The following is a 26,305-nucleotide window of genomic DNA, read 5'->3' on the forward strand; positions in this document are numbered from 1 at the left end:
CAAGCTGGGGACTTTTCTGTCCCCTTTGTTTCCTGTCTGAATCGCCTCTATCAACTGTCCAACAGACAAAAATCAAGGATGCATGATAATATCAGCATGTAATCCATACTGACCAATAAAGGCTTTAAAATTAAATATCATATCAACAAGATGAACCTTCTCCTGATATAACAGGCCAATAAGATGACACTAAGAATTTATTTCCTCTCATGTTTATTTATATAGTTTTAACCTAAATGTTTACAGCAACAAGATGGTCGTCACAATCAGTAAAAGAAACTTAATATATTGGCATGCATGGGTTGGAAGTGGTGTTGTCAGGATGAATAGTAAATCAGTCACCAAGCAGACATTAATATGGAGGATGAAAGATAAACCTAACAAACGAGAGGAGACACAATGGGCTGTGTAATAAGACAGACTGACATGGTAACCACTTCAGTAACTATCAACACTCTGAGTGGTTTCATCAACACACATCCAACACTGGTTTCAGCATGACAGTACCTGGAAATGTCAAGTTTAGAAACAGCTGATGAATAACACATCAGGCTTATCATTATTAGCCTATAATTTATGATTATATGATTTGGGGAGAATGTTAAAACGGACGTTGTTCTCCCGATACACCACTTCTTCATTTAAACTGCCAGCATGGAGCTACACCAAGAGGACATAACGTGCAGGATGCTCATGCTATCCTCCTTGTTCCTGCCTCCCTCTGTGGATCATTGAAGTTCAACGATGAAGCGACAGAACATGGTCACTGGTCATTCTCCAGCATCTGTCACTCTGCACTTACTCTTCAACTGTGGTCTGGAGCTCAGCCTCTGTTTTAGCTAGTTTTTCCTTCAGACGCTTGCATTCCTCTGCACTCTGCTCCAGTTCCTCCTGCAGCTCCTTCAAACCTGCCACAGCCTTCTTGTCAGCCTGATTCTTCTGATGGTGAAACACAAATATTACTGTTGACATGTAAATGTAGAGACACACAAATCTTGTCTTTTACACCTCCTGCACCAGCCTTTTTTTTTTTTTTTAAGGTTATTTTTTGGGCATTTTTGCCTTTTTATTGACAGTGACAGCTGAAGGTATGACAGGAAAGGGGGGTGAAGAGACGGGATGACACGCAGCAAATGAGCCACAGGCGGGACTCAAACCGGCAGCCGCTGCAGAGGACTGACTGAGCTATAGGGGCGCCCCCTGCACCAGCCTTTTGACATTTGGATTGAATTGGTCATACCAACTCACTGTTAGACAAAAAAGATGTGGTAATTTTTTGTGTTTTTTGTTTTGTTAGCAGATCTGTTTTGAATTGCAAAGTGCAAAGGATTACTCCATGAAAAAGCATTAAGTAAGTGCATTCCCAAAAGCTGCACCCAGTTTACATTAAATCACTTTAATGCAAAACAAACAACAGTGTTTTGATTTTCTACTTACTTTACTGAAACACCCACACAACACAGAATTACAGGTTTTCAAAAGACTAGCCTGTTTATTCTATTTTTCTGTCCATTAAATAATGGTTGAACTGTAATCCCTTAAACCTACTTTCCAAACAAACCCTTGATTAAAGGATATTCTCAAAGAACAAGTCTAGCAATAAATTGACATGCCAACATAAACAGGCTGGTCTTAGAGACACAATGCTGTCAGACTGTTGTTACCTCAAGTTGCCTCTTCAGTTCGTTCATTTCTTTCTCCAGTTCAGCATTTTGCTCCTGCAGAGCTTTGGCCTGTGCAGTGAAGTCCAGAGACTGATAGAGGACAAAAGTTTTAGAGTTGGTTATTTCTTACTCATATTTAGAGGGTAAATGTTCAGTAACTAACAGTGTCTGCTATGCAAAGTTGGGCTGCCCCAGAACAGTCAACAGTTAGTCAATGAGAAGAGTCTCAGTCGACTTCATTTTAATTTATTTGTGTATTTGTGTATTTGAAATAAATCAACAAAATGTTCAGTCTCATTGCAACGAGTAGTTAACAATTGCCTTTAATTTACAACTAGTAGTTGACTAGGAAAACCATCTTGCCGAGCCTGAAACAACAGACAGTTTTAAAAGCTTTAAGATCACAATTATCTTTAGTGGTTTTGATCAAAAGGGAGTTTAAGGAAGACTTTAAAAGGTGGAGTAAGCAATTCTGGAGAGAGACAGCTGGTTGTTGAGTTCCATCCTAGTCAAATAATGACACTTTGGGTTGGGTTGTTAATTTCACTGTTTTGCTGAGTGGCTCAATTTGAGTGTCTGTGTTGATGACCTGGACTGAGACTCAACAACCAACTATCTTGCTCCAGAATCACTTACTCCAACTTAATGTTTACTTAAAGATTTACAAATTCCCATTTAAAGCTAGCAAAAATCCAAAAACTCATCTCTCATCTATTTCACTGGTACACAGCTAAAGCATGAAGGTAGAACTACACTTTACTCTCATACTCTCATGTAGTTGGCATATCATAAGAGATAGCAGAGAATATTTTTTTTATTTAAAGGTTTTTTTAAAAACTGTTTGTGTTGCAGAAATAAAGTTAGATAACAATGTCTCACTTTGTTGTCGCCTTGTGAACTTGCCGTGGCCCGAGACTTCAATGTCTGTATCTTCTCGAAGACGAGGTTGACCTTTCTCTTCGTCGTTTCATCATCATTGCTTCTGCAGACACACACACACACACACATGCACACAGACATGTATGTTAACACATTCTGATTATGAGAAGTAAAAAAAAAAAAAAAACTTCTTTCAGTGTTGGGGGGTCAGGAGTTAATTCCTGAGTGTTCTGGGAACAGAGTAATTCATTCCCAGCTCAGAGAGGGTCAGGAAAGATCACACTGCTTTGATGTGTCACCTCACAGCACAAACAGCTTCATTACACCCGTCCAATAAACTATGAGGCACATGAGCGGAAAAATCAAACATATGGGCAATGTAATAGGATTTCTGCAAAGTCTAATTTCATCACTTGATGAAAGATCCAGAGCTAATGTTACAGCACCCATGCAGGAGTTAGAAATATCACAACTTCTAATGTAAATATAAACAACATCAGACAAATTGGGAGAGATTATTGAAGCTTCTTTTTATACATTTTATAGATTGTTTGCTCTTGGTATTCAGATAATGTAATATATGGTAAATCAGGCCTATTCAGATCCAACCCTTTAACAACCCTCAACATGGACCTTTGATCATTTATTGATATGAAAAAATAGTAAATGCAACATTGTATTTATTAAAACAACAAGCTGCTTTTAAGTTTATGGGTACTTCCATTGATTGATCATTAAAACTATTTTATTAGTTGGCTAACAAGATCATTCATTGGTTATGATGTTAAAACAATGTTATATTTATACTTTTAAAAAATGTATAAAGCAACAATAAATGTGTGTTCCACAGTGTTATTAGCCTAACCACCCAGCCAAGTGTGAATGATTAATGAAATGATTGATTGTTAAGTACATTTATAGAAAATTAGGTCTCAAAATCAAACACTACTATGACCTATAAATGACCTAAAACATGGATGCACCGTGAACAAGGTTTGTTCATATTATTAAATGAAAAAACAGAATTACTGGATTCACAGGATTTAGTCGTAAAACAAGGCACACCCAGACATTTTTTTACCTTAAGTTAAAATAATAATTTGGAGCCCCATTACAGTATTGTTCTACCTAAAATATCCTAAACATCAACCTCTCCAGAGCAAAGAAAAGCAGCTTTGTATTTAGCATTCAACACTGAGCATTTCGGAGTTTGAAAGTCCAAAGATGGGAGGATTGCTCATCCCACAGAGCAATATTTTCTCCTTCAGTTAAAGTGAAAACATCAGAATCCACAGAAAAGGAGTTACAACACTCTCACATGACAGCAGTGATACATTATTTGAATAAATTTATGGCTGACACAGAGAGCCAAACACCCCCAAATTTTTCTTCTCCTCCTCATACAGATGATTCTCATTAAACCTTTATAACCCCTGTTGGTGAATGTTTGTCTTCTGGATCTTGGGAATGTAGCTCAGTTTCAGCCTCAGCACTTCCATCTGTGTTTCCTTTCCTTTGTCCTGTGACTCCTGACCTGTGGCCTGACACACCCAAGCAGTTTCCTGTTCTCTTGCTATGGTACCACAAGCAACTATAGAAACCTGGAAACTGTTTCTCACTGTAAAATCACACACAACTAATGCAACTAACGCTACAGAGTACAGAAGAACAAGCATTTGTCTTCAACTCAAGAAAGAACTCTTGACATTGACTTGCTATCTTATTTTAAAAAGTGTAAAGAATGAATAAACCTCATCATACAAACTCCTTTAAAACCTAACCTGCAGTTAACCTTTTAACCCAACAAATGCCTTCCCTCAATGGGCTGTAAGTGTCTGATTACAGAAGCAAACAGAATGTCTTCGACTCATTTCACCGTGCAGCAAAGAGAAAGCAGGAGGGAGAGAAAGTGGGATTCTGCAGGAAAACAAACCCCAGACAGCTGGATCACTCACAGCCTGGATGGGAGGGTAAGAAGAGCACATTCCTTCGCTTTTATCACAAACAGTCAAACGCTGATAAAAACCATTTATGTGCTCCCACAGAACAGTCTCTCCCTTCAAGATCCATTGCCTTCTGGTACAAGTTGGATTTGGGCATTTTAGAATGAACAATATGCTCCGTTCATGATTCAACTAACAGTCAAAGATTATGACCATAACATTTTAACATTTGGTCACATTTCTTTTATTAATATGAAGAAATAAACCCAAAACAAAGTTTGATAAGATAAGTTAAAATAACTCACCCGTCCTTAAGGTAATTAAACAAAATTTGTTTTGCTGTCTCTTCATGTGTTTGTTGTGAAAGCTCCTGTTGACCTTTCAGAAGATCAGGTGTCGCCTGGAAATGACAGGAAATTAAATGGAGATTAACAATGCAAAAAAAGTGGTCTTCTCTCACAAATCCTCACTTTAGATTTATTGGCTTCTAGCAATGAGCTTGCAGATTAAAAACACTTTGTCTCACTCTCCAATTCCAAGTGTGAAGGAGAACCTACAGTGGCCGTGAAACTCACGCAAAATGCAAAAGGTCATATCTAGAGCCAGTGTTTTGTTTGTCTGTGTTGGGCCACTGTAGAGACATTTATCATAAAATGACCATGATACGCCAGCAGAGATTAAGGAAACATGCTGAGCCTAGATACTTGCTCCTCTGACAGCAACACTACAGCTGCAGTGTCCTCCTTTGGAATTTCAATTCCGGGCCAGAATAACCATTTTAATTTGCCCATTTTATGTTAATTAGAGTTCAAATGCATGTTAAATGAGTTAGTGTCTGTTTATGAGTCATATAATCTTTTAGAAGGAGATATTGATAATGGTTATATTGAGCAATTTGTTATTGGAGTCTGGCAGGCAGTGAGACAGCCACTGAGTACAGGACAAAGAACTTTACATTGACAGACAACTGACTGACCAACTTACAGTGCAGGATTTGCTGTTGCTTGTCATGATGAAAACAACTTGATTCAACTATAGATCGTGTATTAAATAGAATATCAACCTATTAAAAATACAGTCTAGAGCACCAACTGGTTATTTGGACTAAAGTACTCTGCTACGTATTGCTCCTTTAAGTCAGTAAAATAAGACTCAAGTTTAAACAAAGAAATGTCAGATTGTGTGTATAGCAAAAAGCTCTGCTATAGCATAGCTCTCTGGCTTTTTACCTGAACATCTGCCTCTGTACTGGGCTTTTTGTCTGCGGTGGAAGAAGGTTTGGATAGCGATGTTGACAGCGATGTCATTGAGACCTTCCCAGCTGAGGAGGCGCCATCATCAACCTCTTTACTCTTGAATGGTAGTGCAGAACGAGTCTGCGGCTTTTTGTAACCCTGTATGGAGCCCACGCCTTTAGAGATGGTGTTCTGTGGGGAGCCAGGTGCGCTGGTGGCACGAGATGAAGGGGTCGACCTGGAGTCGGCAGCTGTGATCCAGGAGTCCTGACCACCTGCTGTTTTCTGCTGCCGAAGCTGAGAGGGCCGCAGAACATGTTCCATTGATGTGCCTCGCTGGCGGCTAAACTCACCCGTGAAGCCAGAGCCATCTCGCAGGCCAAAGGCACTATCCACACTGCGTGAGCGCTTCCTGTCCTCTGGATTGATCCTGTTCCTGCGCCCTGCCCTGCCTCTGCGCGGGTGGCTGCCATCTTTGCCATCAAACTTCTCAATGAGCTCATCGACACCAGGAATGGAGCCAGTGTCAATGTCTCTGCCTGAACCAGGGAGGAAAGGGATGTAGCGGCGGTTCTCGTGGCGGTTGATGGTGTCTGCATACAGGGCCTCCATCTGTTCATCTATCAGAGTCTTAGAAGTGGAAGATGAGGAAGAGTGGCGTGAGCGTGAAGAGGTTTGAAGAACTGGCCCACTGGAGTCGGTCCTGCGCAGAGGAAGAACATCAGGCTCACGGCGGGTACGCTCCAGGCTGGAGTTGGTGCTGCTGATAGAGGTGGGGGATCTGCATGACGTCTTGCTCTGCTCACTGGTAGGACTGGACACAGTGGAGGGCTGCAGTTGGGCTGGAGGCACTGGTTGAGTTTTAGAGACTGGTTTGGATTGAGGTGCGTTGAGGTTGGTGGGACGAGGTTTGGACTGCGGCTCGGCTGTTTGTGTCCTGGTCTGAGGCTGAGTGAGCTGGACTGGAGGAAAAGACTGTGACTTCGGCTTAGGAAGCCCTGTCTCACTCAGGCTCTGGGATGGAAGTTGCCTTTTGTCTCGCTGCACAGGAGCTTTATGGTCCGGGCTTGATGACTTGGCATGGGATGGTGCCGTTACAGCAGATCTAGAGGAGAAACTCTGCTGTTGGTTTCCAGTTTCAGCCTGAGGCAGAGGCCTTGAAGGCAGGCTGTGGAAACCACCAAGGTTCAGGGAGTTGGTGTCAGGATCATACGGCTGCAGTATCTCAGGGTGCTTCTGAAAGTTCAGAAGGGTGGATGGTTTCTTTCCTTGTGATTCTGCAACACCATTTTGAGAACCAGAGTAATGCATCATCTTCTGAGACCTGTATTCCATGAAGGGGCTGTTGGACCCAGCCTCCCTTCCTCCCCTGAAGTCATACTCATCGTAGTTCTCAATAAAAGAGCCCTCTGTGTCAATGTACCCGTTACTGTTAGGGTCGATATAGGATTGAGGACCCCTGTCCTGGTTGTTGAGAACGACGTAAGGGTGTCCATCTATACCCTGGACGCGGATGCTGAGGCCATAAGTACCAGCTCCATTACTGTGGGGCCTGGAGGGGCGGGACGGCTGAGTGTGGCCCCGCTGTGGTCCAGTCACTCTGTACGACTCCATCAGGAATGCAGAAGGAAAATAAATCCCTCTCCCTGGATCACCCACCTCTGCAACCAAAGGTTTAGACAGGCTGTATTAGTCAGAGATGAGACACTACATAATTCAGTATAAACAAATGTCTCCCAGTTCCACACTAATGAAACATTAAAGCCTTGCTGCATTTAATTATCTCCCCTGCTTTCATTTTCTTTTCTTGTTTTAACATTCTTAATGTTCTGTTTTCTCTCCACAGAGATATTTTCTGTCAAACTGCTTGACTTAAAGGGTTAGTTCAGATTATTTGAAGTGGGGGTTGTATGAGATATTTATTCATGGTAAGTGTATTACCCACAGTAGATGCTAGCTGGTTTTAGTTTTAGTTTTGAGAAGCAAAGAGGGTCACCAGCATGGAAGCTACACAATGTATTGCTGTGGATAGGGTCAGCAATTAAAGGTATTTTATTCACTTAAAAGAGTACCCCTTAAAAAAATCAAAATCAGTTTAAATGTTCTCTATACTTAGAATACTTTCACTGTTTTACCACTTTAATGTAAGACAGCCTGATGGGAATGCTGTTATAGTAGCAAAATATCTCCCTCTCTCCGAACCATCCAAACTCCATGGCTGAAATAAGTAATTTTAGCTCACGGAGCACTGCAGTTGCTGGTCTACTGTTGCTTCAATCTCTTTGTTTGTTTGTGTTATGTGACTCCAGTGTTTTATAAGGATAGTTCAGATTCACAGAAGTCACACAATGACACAAGTAAAACTAAGATCGAGGCCCACAACTCCTGTGTTCATCAGAAAAGGTTGTCTGACAGCAAGGTAAAGCAGTGAAAATATTCTGTATATATAATATATATATTTAATATAGCGTACAGCTGATTGTGAAGTGTTGATGATGATATTTTTTAGGTGGACCTTTTTTAAGTGGCTAAAATACCCTTTGTTGCTGACCCTGTCCTTAGCAGTACATTGCTTTTCTTCCATGTTGATGCCCCTCTCTGCTTCTCCAAACTGGGAGCAAGCCAACCACTGTAGGTAGTACTTTGACTATAGATAAGTACCCCATACAACCCCCATTCAAACAGTCTCAACTATTCCTTTACTGTGCTCTGGCCAAGTGAAGGATGAGACAATAAGCTCCCTGTCTGGCATATAACATCTCAGAACCCACAATATCTCTAAGTGAAAATATGAGTCAACATCAGCCACATTCTTTTTAACAGCAAAAATGACCAGGTACTGTTTAGTGAGGCCTTACAGGTGTGTGACTAACAGGTATGGGATAACAAAATGACTGTTTACCCAGCATGACAAAGAATATGGGTTAAACAGGTTAAGAGAAAAGGGACTGAAAGGTAACACTCCAATGTGAGCCAGTCAGACCTGAGAAAAAAATGTGAGAGCTGAATCGCCTCTACACAACTTTGGTAGGTGTTGGGCTGTGAGTAAATGTGCAGAGTGTGTGTGTGTGTGTGCATACGTGATCCTTGTAAATGACATTATAATTTTCAGCCCACGCTCATGGGAAATGCTATGAAAAGAGAGCAACAAAATCTTATTATGCTCAGTTTTGTCACATTTATAATAATTGTGGGGCTGTCATAGTTGACAGATTTGCAGCACAATCGTGAGAAGAACACAGCTGGCAATAAATATCAGACTGTGTACAAATATTAAAGTAAGCTGGTAAATGTGCTTCAGACACATTTATGCCTGGGAAGGCGGTGAAGACAAAGCCATCAGCAGCGACCATGTGTTTCACTGGACAAAGGACTCTTAACAGGTTCCTGTTTGCCTTGCTGATAGAGTCCCATTCTACCTGATGTTACAATACAAAGATGGACCAAGATGGGCCTGGAAGAAGGACACTGATAAGACTGACAACAAAAGCAAAAGCAGGATATAGCCCATTAGCCTAGAATAGGTAAAGACAGACCTACAGTCAAGCCTGTTTAGAAAATATATAGCCACATGTAGGGTTGAGAGATATGATGATATGTAGGCTGAGAAGATATACAGTGATTAACTGACTCAGACTTCTGTGTACTGTTTGTCTCTAGTTGCATTAGGCATAAGGATGCACCGATTATGAAACTCTGGCCAATACTGATGTTAAAATAACAATTTGGCGGATTTTTTTGTGGTTGTTTGTTTTATTTGAGTTTATTTATTTTTGTTAGTTTTTGTTATTTATTCCCTTTTGTACCAGGAAAGAAAAAGAAATCTTCAGTATAAAAAACATCCATTGCCCTCTTTCATCATACCAGAGTCATGTCAAGTCAGTGACTTCTTCACCACAAATAACCAACACAACATTTAAGGAGAACAAAATTGATGTGACACAACAGATAACATTGGCCACTGCCATCAGTGAAGACCATCTTATTTGAGTTATCAGCCAATAAATTGGTGCATCTCTAAATAGTCCATTGTAGGCAAAGCTGCAAAACTCATATCAGTGAGCAGGACAGCTTTACGGTAATATTGAATGTTTTATTTCACCATTTTGCATCAATATGATTTAAGTACATTGATTTGTCAGGCATTCAGTTGGCTGAGTAAGCCAAAAGCATACATTCTCGACTGACTATTTTATCTTTAATAGTCTCTACCCTTCTGTGCAAATGCATATCAGAAAAAATATCTATTAACCAATTACTTTGTCTGATATTTCAATGGCGATGTGATTTTGATATTAGAGGGAATGATAATTTTTTGCACCATTATTCTCATATTCATTGAAAGACATATTAAAGTGATTAAGATGTGATTTTGTGGGGATCTGTACCAAACAAAGATGTTTTCTTAAGTCTGTTGAAAATCATGTATAGACCAGGACATCTCTGCTGCATGATAATATTCAACTTAAAATGCTATTTTGACAAACATGAACAATGCAATTTGAGATAGTAATAGGTCATGTTGCAGTTTTGATAAACCTTCAATTAATTGTTCAGCCTTAGCATCGGCCTGACAAAACCATATTGGTTGACCTCAAAGGGAAACCATTTACATTTAGATGTCTGCCACACCTGACACCACACGACAATAATTCACCTCCGCTTGGTTTAGCCAAGACAGTGAGTGTGGTGACTGGTTGATCCTGATGCTTCAATTAGTCAAAATTAGTCAGCGTCACACTCTTTAGTCTGCAAAGGAGGAAAGAAGAGGGCCAAGATTTGGTGTCCTGTCTAGCAGGAGGAGGACAGATTAAAGCTAAAGGCAGCACAATAGACTCTTTCACCCTTTGTGTCACATGTGTCCAAAACACAAGACCTCCAACAAGTACGCAACTTTTTTCCTGCTATTGTATTTTTCACTGGAAAAAGGGGAGGAAGGCCTAATTGAGTTGCCCCACTGTCCTTCATTCATAGTGGCGGTGGTGCCTTCACTGACCCCTGTGCTGCAGAGCAGAGAGGTCAGTACAGAGCACAGGTTGGATGTCAAGGCCCTGGCTTTAATCTGTGCAAAGGTTTAACAAAGCAGATTTTTATCTCCTCATGTGAACTGATTGTTCTCTGTGTCACAGAGTCCTGACACTGAGTGCGTTATAGCCACAGTGCTTTACAGGATTTCATGAAACAAATAAATCAGTTAAGAGCAACACTGAAAGGCTGGATGTAAAAGCTAGACAGCGAGGATTTACACTGTGGGAAAATATTATTAAGTGTAACATGAATGGGAGTTCACTAATCTGGAGCGTCAGGTAAATTCAACATGAGGGAGTAACTGTAAACACAATTAAATCATAGCACTAATGTGTAAATCACAAATAACAAACACAACGTTAGAGTAAAGTCTTAAAGTAATTAGCTACCGTTAATTAGAAGTGAAGAGACGGCGGCAGATTGAGTTGACGCAGTTTCTGGACATTTTACATCGCTGCTCAGTGCAACAGGTGGCTGAAATACACCAGCAGCCTGAGATTTAACAACTGTAAAACTTCTCAAAGATTCACACATTCATCGTCTTCGTGATTCACTTCATTAAATCGACTTTGAATCTAGTCAACTAATGTTTTTTGGTGTTAAATGTTCATTTGAAGCTCCTTTTTTTTTGAGTTTAACGGCTGTTTTAACGGCTGTTAACGCTCCCTCAGCACACTGAACGTTCCACAGTGAACACCAGCTAAATTTACTCACCAGCGTCGTTTCTCGCTCTTGTTCAAGTTACCGCAGATTATAAACTTTTGTTCAAATGGGTTTTAAAGGAGACAAAACGGCGGAGCAAAGTGCCCACGCCACCGCTCGCTTAACTTATTCGGTCCCTGTGTTGTTTTCTGGGAGAGTTTGAGAAGGACGTCCCGACCCTCCGGGCCGCTCCGCCTCCTGAAACAAGCGCACAACACCCGCCCACCCACTCAAAAAGCAGTCCGCTGGGTCAAGGAAACTCAAGAAGGAGGAAGGGTCATCAGCGGGAAAACCTGACAGTAACTCCATTAATTAATGTCTCAAGTCATTATAAAGTAGATAATGTAAGTGAGTAAACTACTAAAAGACTAGTTGATTGTGTTTGAAAGAAACTGGGCCAACATTCATAACTTTATCACAAATACGAAATGAGTTCATAAGTTTTGAGCTATGAGTCACTATTTAGCTATGTGAAAAAACAGCACATGGGTGGGCCCAGTAGATAGTAATCCTTATATATCTTTTGGACCAAAACCGTATAAATAAGCCAAAAACACCATACTGATACATTTCAGAAAAAGAGGGAGATCAAAATAAGAAGATGCACACTTAAAGTCCATAATTTATTGTCCAAACTAATAGTTTTATGAATTATTTAAGGCTCTGGAAGAATTACACTCGTATATCCAAACTCGATGCATAAGTTTAATTATTTGTGTCCTGCATAAATGCAATTTACCGCTGCATGTCTTTAAAACCGAGAGCGTCATCTAGTGGATAGTGAGCCGACCTGAATGCGGTTAGTTAATGAGAGCCTGCGCTGGTGGTGGTACTGGTACCTGAATGTAACTCACAGGCTGTGCAGTAAACGCACCATCACAGATACAGAGAGCATCATGTATAAAGCGCAGGGATGGTGGAGTCCAGCATTACAACGGAAAACCCTGGTATGAGGCAGGTGTTATGCTGAGTGGGATGAAGAAATGCTGAAAAATGTTCAGCATAGTGAGTGTTATTTTAGAAATAAAGTGTCTGTGCTCTACATGTGCTTTAAAAGGAAGTGCAGGGCTAAGCAAACACCACTGAGCAGTGATAAATAATGTCTAGGATGGTTTAAATGAGGCAGTAGCAGGAGTACGACTACAGTCAGTTTCAATATAAATATCGGCACAAACATTTGCATGCAAAATATTCACAAATTTGGAATCAATAAAGTACATCTATCTATCTATCTATCTATCTATTGCAGAACAACAGCAAAGTCTGATGATATTTAGGTAGTTTTCACAGTATCTTAAAAGGCCATACTCTAGATTAATTGCTTTACTAAACAAAAACAAAAAAACTAACCAAAAAATACATTATGACAACCAGCTTTACTGATGGATGGATAAAATGTAGGAAACAACTCTCAAAATTAGTGATGAATTTGGAATTTCTGTAGGGCTTTTTATTATTGTTTTTTGTTTGTTTGTTTTTTTTAGCTTGGTATCAAATTCTGAGAGCTGGTTCTGATTATCTGGTCAGATTTGTAATGTACCATGTAAAAGCATTGGTGTTGTTTTGCTGTGAAAACATTAGTATTATTGCAACAAAGAAAATTCTTAAATGATACCCAGCAATCATTTCCCTACTCAGAACATTTTGGTAACAAAATGTGTTTAGTTTGCCTGTAGTTCAGAATATATCACTTTACACGGGATAAAATGACCCAAAACAAGTACCTTTAACTTCACAGATGGTATTTTTAATACAATGATGCAGTGACAGTTAGGGGTGATGATACCACAATATTTGGTTGAGATCCAATACAAAGTAATTATATATAATTTTATATAATTAGTATATTAGTACTAATTATTGATTTTCTTAAACCAGCTAATGTATGGGAACAAAATATTTAATTCTACTTGTGAATATATTACAGCTAAATAATTTGCCCCACATGAGGTATTTTCTTTATTGTTCCTTGTTAGTTATTTAATTACATGCATGGTAACAGCAGCAGAGGTACAAATGTTATAACACCAAGAAGAATATGCGTGTGCCCAGGATGTCATCTAAGACATGATGGATCCATTTTTAGGTATCGAGCCTATTAATGTTAGTATCGATACTCAAATCAAGACTTTGTGTCAGCACTATCAATACTTTGGGGATTTATCTGCTACTCCCCCGATGACAGTTTCACTTTCACAGTCTCATGCTGAACAGTTTGGACTCTTACAAAATGACCAGTGATGGAAAAAGCACCCACATTCTTCACTTCAGTTAAAAAGTGTTAATCCCACAATTTAAAAATACTTTGTTACAACCTGTATTCAAAATATAATCTAAGTAAATGTGCAAAAGTAGCTAAAGTAGGCAAAATGCACTAAAAATCAAAAGTAAAAGTAGTCATTATTGCACACAAACAGCCCCTCTCAGGATTGTGTATATACTGACCCTGAATGGATGTGACATTATTGCTGGCATTGTTGTGTGACATTGTTTTTAAATTATGATAAATGATATCAAATCAGTGTGCAGAGCTGTACATTTGCCAATATCCAATCCAGCATTTTAAGCTGTATTGGAGGCATTTCTGTAAATATAAGACATATTGTAAATATAAGATCATTATTACTGACTCATTAACATGGAAGACATTTTAATGTTGTAGCTTGAGATGGAGCAAAGTTAAACAACTTAACATACTGTTTAAGTATTAAGTAGCATAAAATGAAAATACTCAAATGTATTCAGTTACTTTCCAGCACTGACAATGACACAAAGAAACTGTAATGCTCACTCTGACCTTCACTGAAATTTTGAAGAAACCATGAATTCAGAGTGGTTTTTATAAACTCCTCCCCTGCAGTGTAAACTACATTAAACTGGAGGGCTGGCTGCTCTGTTGTCTTTGTAGTGGTCCACTGTTTATATTTGTGTCCGCAGAGAGGCCGCGCCGCACCGCAGCCTTTAATCTGAGCTCTGTGCCACTGTGTTGGGTTACGGCGGCACACAATGAGAGCTCTGTTCTCTGCTGAGGTGCCACAGCTGGGACATCTGGGCATGCTCAGTACACAGCTCAGTCTTTTCCTCGTCATAAGAGGGACTGCAGGCTTTCCAGTGGCAACTCAAAATAACTGACATGTACCAGAGATGTCACAGACACGCACATTTAGCCCATTTGATTTCAGCTTTTGCGTTGTTGATTTTTGACAGGAAAAATGCTGTAAATGTTTCTGTAAATTTAATCCAGTTCTAAAAGTTGTTAAGATTTGCAGATAATATTGAATTAGTGGGTCTGATCTTTGAAGTTTCATCCCTGGCGGAGGGGTGTGCAGCCAACAACTTGAAGAAAAATGTTTCCAAAGCAAAGAAAATAGTGGCTATATTGGTCATAAATTGTCGGGAAATCCAACAGGAGGAGAACTACAAATTCTTAGGTACAACAGTCTTCACCCAAAAATCTGCAGTGAGCAGTTTAAACGAGGACTATTTTCTTTCTACTGAACTACAACCACCAACTGTATCACTGTGTAGACGGTAGTATGTTTTGTTTTTGTTTTTGTTTTTTATTTTGGGGTGAACTGTCACTTGAACTCTGAAATTATCAGTGTGCCATTATTTTCCTTGTCCATAAGACTCAGATTATGAGACAATGGGCCTCTAGGCACAGACATGTAAGAGCCTCCTCCACCCCCCATAATGGTTTATAATTAGGTTGTTAATTACATAGAAAACACTTTATAAATAATGAATATACAAGTATAAGCAAGTTATAACAGTTTTCATAGACTGATGTGGGTTCGCTATTTGTCAAGATCCATTTACTGATTACTACAAATGTTATCACTTTACAATGAGACTATCCTTATAAATTATTTGCGAAAGATAATTAAGTTATTACTTAGGCTGTAAAGACATTAATACGTTGTTACAACACATTAGATAAAGAGGGCAACAGTGACCTGTTGCTTGCCAAATAGTGAGGCCACCTTTATCTGCACTGCTAAGCCTTCAATCTCATTTCTTACTTTGTCTTCAACATTTATATCTGTCAGCTTCATCAGATGTTTGTCAGTGTGTTACTAGCATTTGATCACTGTCAGCATATCTTAATAGTCAAAAGGTTTCATAAGACATCCAGTTAACAAACCAAATTATCAGATTGACGTACGAAGACTTTGGCAATGTTGTCTACCTCGACATTTTCTGATTATACTTTACAATAAGGCTCAATTTTGTCTAGTGTGATATAAAATCCCTCCTTTTTGCCAGATATGAATGTTAGTTACTCATTAGTAAGATTAATTAGCAGGGTAACACAACACTAATAACAACCATTTTTAAATGGTAGAATTATAGTTAATAAACTTTAGTTAATAGTTATTTCACTGTTAATAACAACAATAAGACTGAAAAATGTTTTTTTTTATTATTAGTGATGGTATAATTGACATTGTTTGAGATGTTACTGTGCAACAACAAAAATTTACTAATGTAATCAGAATATAATTGTGATGTCACGCATCAGCTATGATACAAAACTAAATAACTATAACACAAACCAATGAAAAATATTATAGCATTACTAATACTTAGTAAATATTATTTCATCGTTTGTTAACAGTAAAACAACTAACTTTAATTAACTATCAATTTACCATTTATTAATGATGGTTATTCTAAGGTGTTACTGACTCAGCATGCTGTGCAGCTGTGATATAACAGATGTAATAGAATAATAGATAATAATAGAATAATTCCATTGTCAGTTTCAAGAGGTTTTTCTGGAAATAACTATGTAATTTGGGAGAAACTACAGGGACAATGGGAATGGAAATGGTAGAAAAGCTCAGTTTAAGAAGCATGTTTGTGCAGCGTGCATCCTGAAAGTAGCAGCGAGGCGGATGATGATCTTACTGTTGGGAGCAGGAGGAGCAGCAGGCTCTTTGGTCGAGCTTCAAGGATGTGAGCCAAGGACTCTCTGTCAGCTGGCCCAGCAGCCCTGACAGGAAGTCAGCCTTCAGACATGGTGGTCCCACTCCAACACAAAACATGCACACCCACCACCACCATCAGTCCAACACGCTCACACATTGTATTTGTCCCTGCAGAGAATACTGAAAGATGACAGTCATGATTTACGTTGCATCACTGAGCTCACCACAGGCAGAGCAGCAGTCAGCAGTTTTTACACTCAGTGTCACCTCTGTCAGAAAACTGAACTGGATCAGACCTCGCAGGACGTGATGAGTGCTCATCATGCTCTCATCTGCACCAGGATAATTCTGTGCAGATGTACAGCGTTACTGAGATTTACAGCACAACAGTCCTGCAGGTTTACAGCGGCATTTTAACAACACTTTTGGGATTCATTAACTTCAGTCGCAGCACAAGTAGCAGATCGAGAACTGAAAGCCGCCTAATATTTATCTGAGAACAGACTTTAGGTTTGTGCCTTTTGTACCTTTTGTTTTTCTCTTACTTTCTGTCTTTTCGAAAGGATCCAGCACAGATTCAGTCTTATCTTGTTTTGTCCACAATCCCAAGATATTCAGTTTCCTGTCATAGGAGAGTAAAGAAACAAAAAAATACTCTTATCTAAGAAGCTGGGATCAGAGCGTTTTGACTTGTTAATTAATCGATTATCAAAACAGTTGATCAATTTAATAATTAATTGAGAATTGATTTATCATTGCAGCTTTACATCACACCAGAGAAAAACATTATAAAGTGATATTAAGATATTTATTGTGTCCTGGTAGCCTTTTTGTTCGAATTATAGTTCCACATATTGATCTACATCCTTCAGGAAAACAGCAAAATAAGGTTTTGTATTGCTAAATTTTCTATTTTGAATGAAAAATCTGATTTATTATGAAACATCTGTCCTCTTTTGGTGGGTTATTAATGAAAGAAAACACCAATTTTCTCCATAATAACGTAATATCTTAAAAAATATGATCACTGACAAATCTGCAAAGTGCTTGCTAGAATATTTTGGTGTGGAAACAGTCCCAAAACTGTCTGGATTTTCATTACAGAAGGAACAGTTTGTATTTTTGTCTTTAAATTTTTTGCAGCTAGCAATTGTTAGACTAATATGTATGAATAATTTTTAAGCCCCTCCCCGTTAAATTATTCACAGTTATATATTTATGACCATCCACACATTATTCCAATATTTATTATTTATAAACCAACTCTATACTTTTTGGCACCGCAATACTATTGATTGTTGAAAATATTCTTGTGATTTGATACCAAATTTCAATACCTAATGACTGTTGACAGATATATATATATATATATATATATATATATATATATATATATATATATATATATATATATATATATATATATATATATGTACATATATATATATATATAGAGATAGATATATATATATACAATTCAATAGTGTACAGATATTCCTTCAGTTTCTTTATTTTAGTCCAGTTATCCAGGTTGAGTAAAGTATACAGAGCATAAAAATTTAACTGTCATGAAATGTAATCTTCTTTTAGTAAAAATGGATTGGTTTCAAAAAAGAATCATTCAGGTATCAAAATCAAGGTATTGGTACTGGTATCAGTACTGGTGTAAATGTTAATTTAATTTCCCCTTTTGATCAATATTCATGCATTTCTATTTTGTTGTGGTGAATTTCTACAGGACTGGATTCTAGCTCTTTTTCTTTAATCTAAATGATAAAAAAAAATAGGAGCACAGCACATGTACAGTACGCTGCTATCACACTTTATTAAAAATAGAAACATATATTCATAGCACTTTCCATACAGACTACAATGGTCCACTGGTATTATTTTCAAAAATGAGTTACATACTATAAAACACTCATTTGGCCTAAATCCACTGTAGAAATGTCTTAAAAAAAAACAAAAACAAGAACAAACAAACAAACAAACAAACAAACAATAAGGAAGTCTAAATTAACCCCAATGTTTCTGAGCTCATCCTACTTCATCCTTCCTGTGCCTTTTTCATAAATAAAACTTCATGGAGAGGAGAAAATGTGAATATGGAGAAGAAAACAGAAACAGAAACAAAATGTGTTTTGCTCAGTGAGAGAAATAAATGCACATACAATTGAGTTTAAAAAAAGATGGCACATTTATTGCAACATAAATGTTATATACATTGTGTTTTTCTGTTGAAAAAGACAGAAAATTCAAATTCCCGTTGCTGCAGTTTTTCTTTTTTTTATGTGCATCGACAATACCTTTTCATTTGACACAAGAACAAATCATTTATCATTCAACAACGGAGACCGAAGAATAAGATGGAGGCCGCACTTTTAGGAATCTGGAGCTCATATGAAGCCTTTTGAAGTACTAAACTACGAGCAACAATTCAGCGATGTTCTTGAGATGCCATTTGTAAATTTCCTGTAATAATGGACAGGTTACTGTAAATAACCGTACATTTTACTATCTAATATAGTAAAATAAAGTAAGAAACTTTTTACTCAAAACTTTTGCTTTCAAAAATCTAGAAAGAGTAATATTTAGAATTCAAGAAATATTCTTACAGTATTATTGTATAAAAGACTAACTACAGTGAAAAATAAGCCAAATGTTTTTTTTTTCCTTTTGATTTTCTTTTTTTTCATATATTATACAAGGGAAAGCATCTGGGAATACAGCAAAGTCTAACTTGGCAAACAGAGGAGCAAAGAAATATAGGAAGAACAGGAAACTTAAAAAAAAAAATGAAGGAAGGAGAGCAGGAAGTGGCGTACATTATAACCTCAATCAAAGTCTGCCAACATGAATACAAGCTCATGAATACTGAAATGAATAACAAGGCCACATTCAGTCAGAGAATACACAAAAAAATGTTTAGGTTTTTGTTTTCCACTAAAACAAAATTGTTAAATCATAAATCTTTAATGTAAACTCTTGGTGTGGCATCTTTTATTCTAATTTAAGTCCCTTTTTTGTCCAGAATAGTCATTCTGAATGTGGCAGCCTTGTTTAAGGTGTAAATAATGATAGAAGACAATATACAAAGAAATAAATGGAATACAAAGCAAAGTCTTAAGACCAAAGACTTAATAAAAGGAGAAACGTAAAGCATGCACACTGATAGGGAAAAACAAAATAAAGCCATGATCAATGTCTTGAAACATAAAAGAAAATCCTGTTAACTGCTTTTGTTCATTATTGTGCAACAGTTCTATGATATCTGACAAAATCCTTGAAATATCTAGTCTGTCTTATTGTACTGAGTATATCACGGCTTGGATCAAAAGAAAAAAAAAAATAACTTAAAGTCCTCTCCGCTGACTGAAACTGGACATTGTAATGCTGGAAGCCTAAAGAATGACTTGTTACAACACAAATAAGCATAACTAAACGTTACTCAGAATAACTGCATTTGAAATTCTTCAGATATGAACAGAAAGAGAATTAAGTGTTCATCAGGCCAGGAGAAAGCATGGTCGTCGTTTTGTTTCATTTTTTTTTTTTAAACTTCATCGAGCAATCTCTGATCAGCTGGTGGTGGGAAAATGAGAAAAAACCAAAAACCTCTGTGCTGACGTCAGGAGCATGTAACTGTCAGGAGGCTAAGCAAAGACAAAAATATGTAGCTGTTACATGTAACACTATATGGCAAAGGAACCGCAGGGCAATGAAGTCCCTTTTTCCTTTAGTTAAGACACTAAAATATGCAGGGAATGCTAAGGTTTGCAAATAGTTTGCTCTCTGTATTTTCACTGCTCACTACCGAGGAGAAACAAAAAAACACAACTAAATCTGAGCTTTCAGTGAACCTAGAGTTTGCCATTTTTTTTGTTTGTCACCTTTGTGGACAATATTGTTGATGCTAATGTAGCTAGTTGGGTCTATTATTCTGCTGGTCAGTTGCACATAAACTGCTCTAAACTACACAGAAACAAACATAGGTAGTTTTGGTTACGCATGAGGGCCAGTGGCTAATTAATAAAATATAAATATAAATAATATATCCTCTTTTTTTAAAAAACATGGGGCACATAAGTCTTTATTTCTAACAGCTAATGATAATTTTAAGTTGGGTATAAATATCACTCTAAACTGGCCAATAAATTAATCTTTTCCCTAATATTTTCCCCTCATCTCAGACTCGCCAAAGATTTACTGCTCAGTTTTAACGGTGACACTGGCAAACTGTAGATCGAGTGAAAAGCTGCATACTTCTCTTTGAATTTACTTAACTTTCCCTTTAGACATACACTTTTATAGCTCAATAACATAATAAATAGAAAAAAAAAAGAAACAGACAAACAAAAACAATTGCTGTTACAATGCATTCGTCAATTCAGTTTAGGCACGAGGCAATTTCCACATACGGTTGGAGGAGATTGCGAAGTCTCTGATTGTTCAGAAGCAACACACTTCTTGCAGACAGTGATATGTGCTGGAGATTTTATCTTTGTGGGGAGAAATTTGCAGATGGAAACTGGTCACAGGGAGCTGGACGCTTGGCTCTTCTTCAATCTTTAGGATTGGATTGTGTTAGTCTCGTCGTTTCGCTTCAAGTGGTCTGTCTCCTCCAATTGGTGTCACAAACTGTGAGTCCTGTCTGTCACTGCTGGGAAGCAAGGTCACCGACTCAAACAGGGAAGAAATGATCCGGATCTCTTTGATCTGGAGAGAGGAAGGGAGAAGCACACTGATCAGAGGTGTCCATCAATAATCTATATTTTAGGTTCTAGTGCTATTGCTAGTGGTTCACATATTCACAGAAACTTCTCCTCATTCCAGTGAGGTAAGCAGGGCTGGGAGCCAAAACCTGGTGCCAATATGGCACCTGTTCCTATACGACCAGAACTTACCGGACCAAATCGCAACACAGATTTCCGTGCCTCAATTGCGTGCCACTCAAATGCCTGAACTGCTGAATATTGCCCTCTGGTGCTCCAAAGCAGACATTAAAGGCAACACAAGCCGTACCCACCTTCGTGACTTAACATTACACTTGGTCTGACGGCAGCAGGTAGCCTACCGTTAGCTAGTAGCTATCTTAAACATGGCTAGAGGCTAAACAATCTGAAGTCTGGCTGTACTTCACTGAAAGGATTTCAACACTGGGGCAATAAAGTTAACCTGTGTTCCCCAGATGTGAGTAGAGTGAGTAATTAAATATGTCTGGGTTTTTTGGAAAACAAGCAATTTGAAAAAATAAACAAACAATAAATAAATAAATAAAAACTGTGATCAACATTGTTTTAAACATTTTATAGATATAATTAAAATAAAAATTATAATAATTATAAAAAATAAATAAAATCCAAAAAGTAAAAATGATAAAAAAGTAAATTTTAATTAATAAATTAATTATTATTATTTTTTTAATTATTAAAAACAATTACTACAAATTCCATTGGATATGAGATAGTAGTAAGAAACAAAATAGGTAATTGAGGAGACTCACTTTTCAGAGATCCTAAGATTATTGATTAATCAATTGTTTGAGATTAATCCTCACATTAATCAACACTGAAAACAACAGCGAGAGTAGAAATTAAGTTAGAGCGCTGAGATGGGTGCAAATAAAAATTCAAAGCTACAACATGAGATTCAAAAACGAGACACATAAAGGCATCACAACTATAAACACTGGTTGAAAATGGGGAGATATTGAAAAGGAGATTACATTAAACCCTCTATCAAAAAGAACGAAGTGATCGAAATTATAACCAGTGCATACAAGCTAAAACAAAGTGAGAATAATTTCGGCACTTTGACGTGGTCTAATGGAATCTAGAGTTAGCACATCGCTCTGCCTTAAAGCCAAATGGGAAACAGAACTGAATTGTTAAATCTCAGATGACGAATGGTACAACATGTGCAGGACATCCATCCACCAGTTCAGAGGTGGAAGAAGTTCTGTTGGAAGAATTTAACTTTTTTTTTTTAATCACTCCACGAGTCAGGAGTAGATAACGGCAGGAACTTTGCTGGCGGCTGAGCAGACATTTGACTGCAGACCACACACAGACACATTTTGGAGCTGGCCAAAGATTGAGCTACAGTGGGTTATGGTTTATAAAGTCCTGAAAGAGACTCTTCGGTATGAAATACCCAGAGGTTGTACAATACCGTATCTTGGTAATCCGGCAGAGAAAACCATACTTAAAGATGATAAGTATTTGGTTAAGGTTTTACTGGCTGCTAGTAAGAAATAAATTACTAGGAAAAGGACTCCCCTACACAAAGACAGTGGCTATATATATATAAAAAGAAAATACATATTTTGAGAATACAAAAAGCAAAATGTAAACAAAAAGGGAAAAATTAACAATTTAGAAACAACACCATGTAAAGCTGTAAGATTATGACTGACTGTAATTTTATTTTATAATTGTGATCATGTGTTTTGTTATATGAATAAGAACATTAAATAGAGAGGAAGTGTCAAACAAAAGCAAAAGAAATAAAATAGTAAAAGTACCTGTCTGCTACTCAGAGGTGTCCCATGGGGTTAGATGTGTCAGTCAGGCCTGGATGGACCCCTGTGTGGGCTTGTTGGGCATCACCGGAGCCACCGGACACCTTTTCCTCCTCCCTTCTCTTAAGGCAGGCTGCTTTGGGGTTCAAATTCCGCTCTGTGGGTTTAAAAAAGACAGGAATCAAACTTTTCTGCCACTTTTTTTTTCTAATTTCTTTGAATAAAAATAATGTGGGCTTTGATCTGTTCATTTTCTTTCATGGATCCAACATTCCAGTGAGTGAATGAAGGATTAAGAGGCTTTATCGTGGGACAAAGTTTGACTTTAACATCATTACCGACTTAAATATCTATAAAAATATAATCAGCGAACAAGAATGTGATCAGCTGGTGTTTTACTACTGTTGACTTGAACAGCTGCCCAGCAGTTTCTCTACTGATGTTCTGATATTTTGGCTGAGTTTCCATATTTGGCAGCTCTGCGAGTGAAATAACTCTTAATAAATCAGAGTGCAGCACTGTTTACTGCAGCACTCCTTTTTATTTACAGAACCAGCTCTGGATGTCACTAAAATGAAATTACTGCCTGCAGGAATGTTATGTAGAAACATTAAGCATTTTCAAGAATCAATACTGATCGCATGTGATGTAGCGTTGATATTTCAATTATTGCAACAATGCTAATACTCTGACCTCTGACTTGCTGCTCCAGGTTAAGTATGACGGCCACAGCCTGATGGAGGATGAGCAGTTTAGTCTGGGGCTTCTCGCTCTTCAGGTGCAGCTGGCACATGCGACCCAGCTCCTTGAAGGCCTCGTTGATGTCTCGCACCCTAAGGCGCTCGCGGGCGTTGTTGGCCATCCTCCTCTCGCGCTCACGCTCAGCCTTCTGCTCCGGGTTCAGGTCCTCATCTTCAGTGATACTGTGAGAGATAGAACTGCTTTACTGTTAAAGGCACACAATGCAAAAACAAACACAAGTTGAACTATGAACAATGGAAATCCATCTGTCTCTCTGACTGAAAATAAAAATATCTTTGCATGTTCACTGCTTTAAACCTACAAGCCATCAGGGCACCCCAGTCTAACAAAATTAAAAATAATCTTTATTGAAACAGTGTCATGTCTGCATGCAGGCGGAGCTGATAATTAGCAACTGATCTATAATAATGTGAACTCATTACAATAAAGGGCCAAGTAGCAAGCCGCATTATTGAATATTACAGTACCACACTTGGTAAAAACAACATTAATAATATTAAATGTGTTAACTTAATTAACCAAAGTTGATGACACGCATTAATGTTAGCGGCAGCTAATCAATATAACATTACACAGATTTACTTTTTGACCCGGGGCCAAATGTGATTCAGTTTCAACTGTTTGCTTTGTTGTTGCTGCTACAAGATTAATAACAAGAACAGGGAGGAGGGGACGTGTCCACATCCAACTTATCAGCAGTACTATGTTTACTTCAATATATTTCTTGTTGAAAGATGTGTTCTTCAGGTGCTGATGATGGGGAATTCAACATCTTAACCATAAATATTTTTGTTTAAATGAGTCACTAACATTTATATATAGCAAAAGGGAAAAATATTGTAAAGTGTAAAACAGTGCATGCTGAAAATGGCAAGGTAAACAATACTGCCAAAGCCTCAGTGTGTGAATCTGGTAATTTGTTATAAATGCTACTGATGGAGAAAACAAAGTCAGCGACGAGATCTGAGGGTTAACAGTACAGATAAGCGTGGGCTCACTGTTTGGCAAGCAACAGGTTAACGTTCCCCTTTTAATGTAACGAGTTGGAACGACTTATTAATGAAGCAGCAGCAGCAACTTCAGCACAAACTTGATGCAGACCAAAAAAAAAAACATCCACATCATGAACAAATATTCAAATACTGATTTTGGTATGGTATTTTTTGAAAACCATGGCATCACACAAAGCTTCAAAGAATACGGTACAGCCATAAGTTAAATGTGGTTCAAAATTATTATTATTATGATTATTATTATTATTATTATTAAAGCACTATAAGCACAGATGCATGTCACTGACTGGAGGCAACATCTCTCTGGTAAACTCCCCCTCAGCCCTTATCGTCTCTCTGTGCCAGCTGCAGTGTTGCATGTTTAGAAAACATCAAAGCGAACTGTTAAACCAGAACCACCGGATCAATCCTCAAGATCTGGGCTGGTTTAAACAATTTTCAGTTCAAATACTTTTTTTTCTCACACATAAGCAAATATCAGTTAAACCCTGAATGAAAATACAAACAAAATTTGTTTGTGTATCAACATGTTCTTACCTCGTGCGTGTGCCTGCTCTGGGTGTCCTCATATTTTTGTCACTCTCATCGTCCGACTTGTCGTCAGTGGAGAGGTTTTCGTGCATCTCGTCTTTGTCCTGTTTCTCCACCTTCAGCTCAAGGGTGGCAGGCACCTGGCCAGCCAGGGCTGAAGTGAGACCTGTAGCAGACATTGTAAATTTAAGACATCATACATAAATTGAACCAAGCCCATGTTCATATTGTGGCAGCCACATGATGGGTTTATAAGACTGAATCGGACCTCTGAATACTTCCACTTGGTGGTTGAGTTCTGTGCTGGATGTGGAGCCGGCGCTGGCCAGGCCTCCATGGCTGTTGTTCAGGCTGGCAGCATCGTCAGTGTGGGCACCACCCTGCTGTAACACACACAGGAAGGACAGTGTCAAGAAAGGAAGCAGACAGTCTTACATAAAACAATACTTTTCAGCGAGAGAGGCTTGATAAGGTCCTAAAATAGAGCCGCCATGAGTGAAGAGGTCAAGGATTTTAGAAAAGGTAGTTTCACCAGGACTGGATCTGGATATTCGTTGGTTGGGTTGTTAGGTAGGTGTTCAGTTTTTAATTTTGGGATCTGGATATTCTTTGTTATTGTTTTTTGTTGTTTTTTGGCTGATTTCTGCTCCTGAGAGCAGCTCCTCTCCAAGTGGTCTCTCTTTCTCTCTCACACAAGCACAAACATCTTAACAGTGAATTTTAACAAAACAGTAGTCTATATCTGTGGGTCTCTACCATCTTTTTTAGCCTAGTGTTTAGCTGCACCATATAGAAGAAGAATGGAGACCTCAGTTGAACAATTTAACCTATTTCGATGCACGCTGAGCGAAGTTCCTGTAAGTTATTACTAATTACTTAGAATGGTGCTTTGTCACCCGCACAGCTGAACTCATCACATTTTCTAGTAAGTCGAGCCAACTTGCCTCGGCGAAGCTTGTGGGTCAACCTTTTTGCTAACGGAGCGTGGCACATGTTCAGGGTCTAAATCATTCAAGTCTGTCATTCCCAACACTGTGGGGCGCATTGGTGATTTGCTTCACAGTGTTATGTTGTAGAATGCATAACAAAGGTTGAAG

General features: G+C 38.2%; 2 protein-coding genes across 5 annotated transcripts in view; both read right to left on the reverse strand.

Annotated features, from left to right (window-relative positions):
- cgnl1 (cingulin-like 1) overlaps positions 1 to 11,634 on the reverse strand; it is a 38,328-nt gene extending 26,694 nt beyond the window's left edge. Inside the window, exons 1-6 of the mRNA XM_084717842.1 lie at positions 11,464 to 11,634; positions 5,716 to 7,382; positions 4,792 to 4,886; positions 2,544 to 2,646; positions 1,665 to 1,754; positions 803 to 939 (exon numbers count right to left, since the gene is read on the reverse strand). Of these exons, the coding sequence (XP_084573968.1) occupies positions 803 to 939; positions 1,665 to 1,754; positions 2,544 to 2,646; positions 4,792 to 4,886; positions 5,716 to 7,335 (2,045 nt within the window). The 5' untranslated portion in view covers positions 7,336 to 7,382; positions 11,464 to 11,634. The remainder of the gene's footprint in view (positions 1 to 802; positions 940 to 1,664; positions 1,755 to 2,543; positions 2,647 to 4,791; positions 4,887 to 5,715; positions 7,383 to 11,463) is intronic.
- Positions 11,635 to 20,590: 8,956 nt separating this feature from the next.
- Positions 20,591 to 26,305, reverse strand: part of tcf12 (transcription factor 12) — a 102,542-nt gene continuing 96,827 nt past the window's right edge. For 2 of the 4 annotated variants that reach the window (XM_084717871.1, XM_084717852.1), the window contains 5 exons: positions 25,477 to 25,591; positions 25,215 to 25,374; positions 23,596 to 23,840; positions 22,906 to 23,059; positions 20,591 to 21,098 (listed from right to left, as the gene is read on the reverse strand). In XM_084717871.1, coding sequence (XP_084573997.1) covers positions 22,917 to 23,059; positions 23,596 to 23,840; positions 25,215 to 25,374; positions 25,477 to 25,591 — 663 coding nt within the window. In that variant the 3' untranslated portion in view covers positions 20,591 to 21,098; positions 22,906 to 22,916. The remainder of the gene's footprint in view (positions 21,099 to 22,905; positions 23,060 to 23,595; positions 23,841 to 25,214; positions 25,375 to 25,476; positions 25,592 to 26,305) is intronic. The other 2 variants (XM_084717861.1, XM_084717880.1) reach the window with 1 other exon arrangement.

Source organism: Lutjanus erythropterus, chromosome 1 (genome assembly GCF_056507025.1).
Source record: "Lutjanus erythropterus isolate fLutEry1 chromosome 1, fLutEry1.hap2, whole genome shotgun sequence".
Classification (NCBI taxonomy): domain Eukaryota; kingdom Metazoa; phylum Chordata; class Actinopteri; order Lutjaniformes; family Lutjanidae; genus Lutjanus; species Lutjanus erythropterus.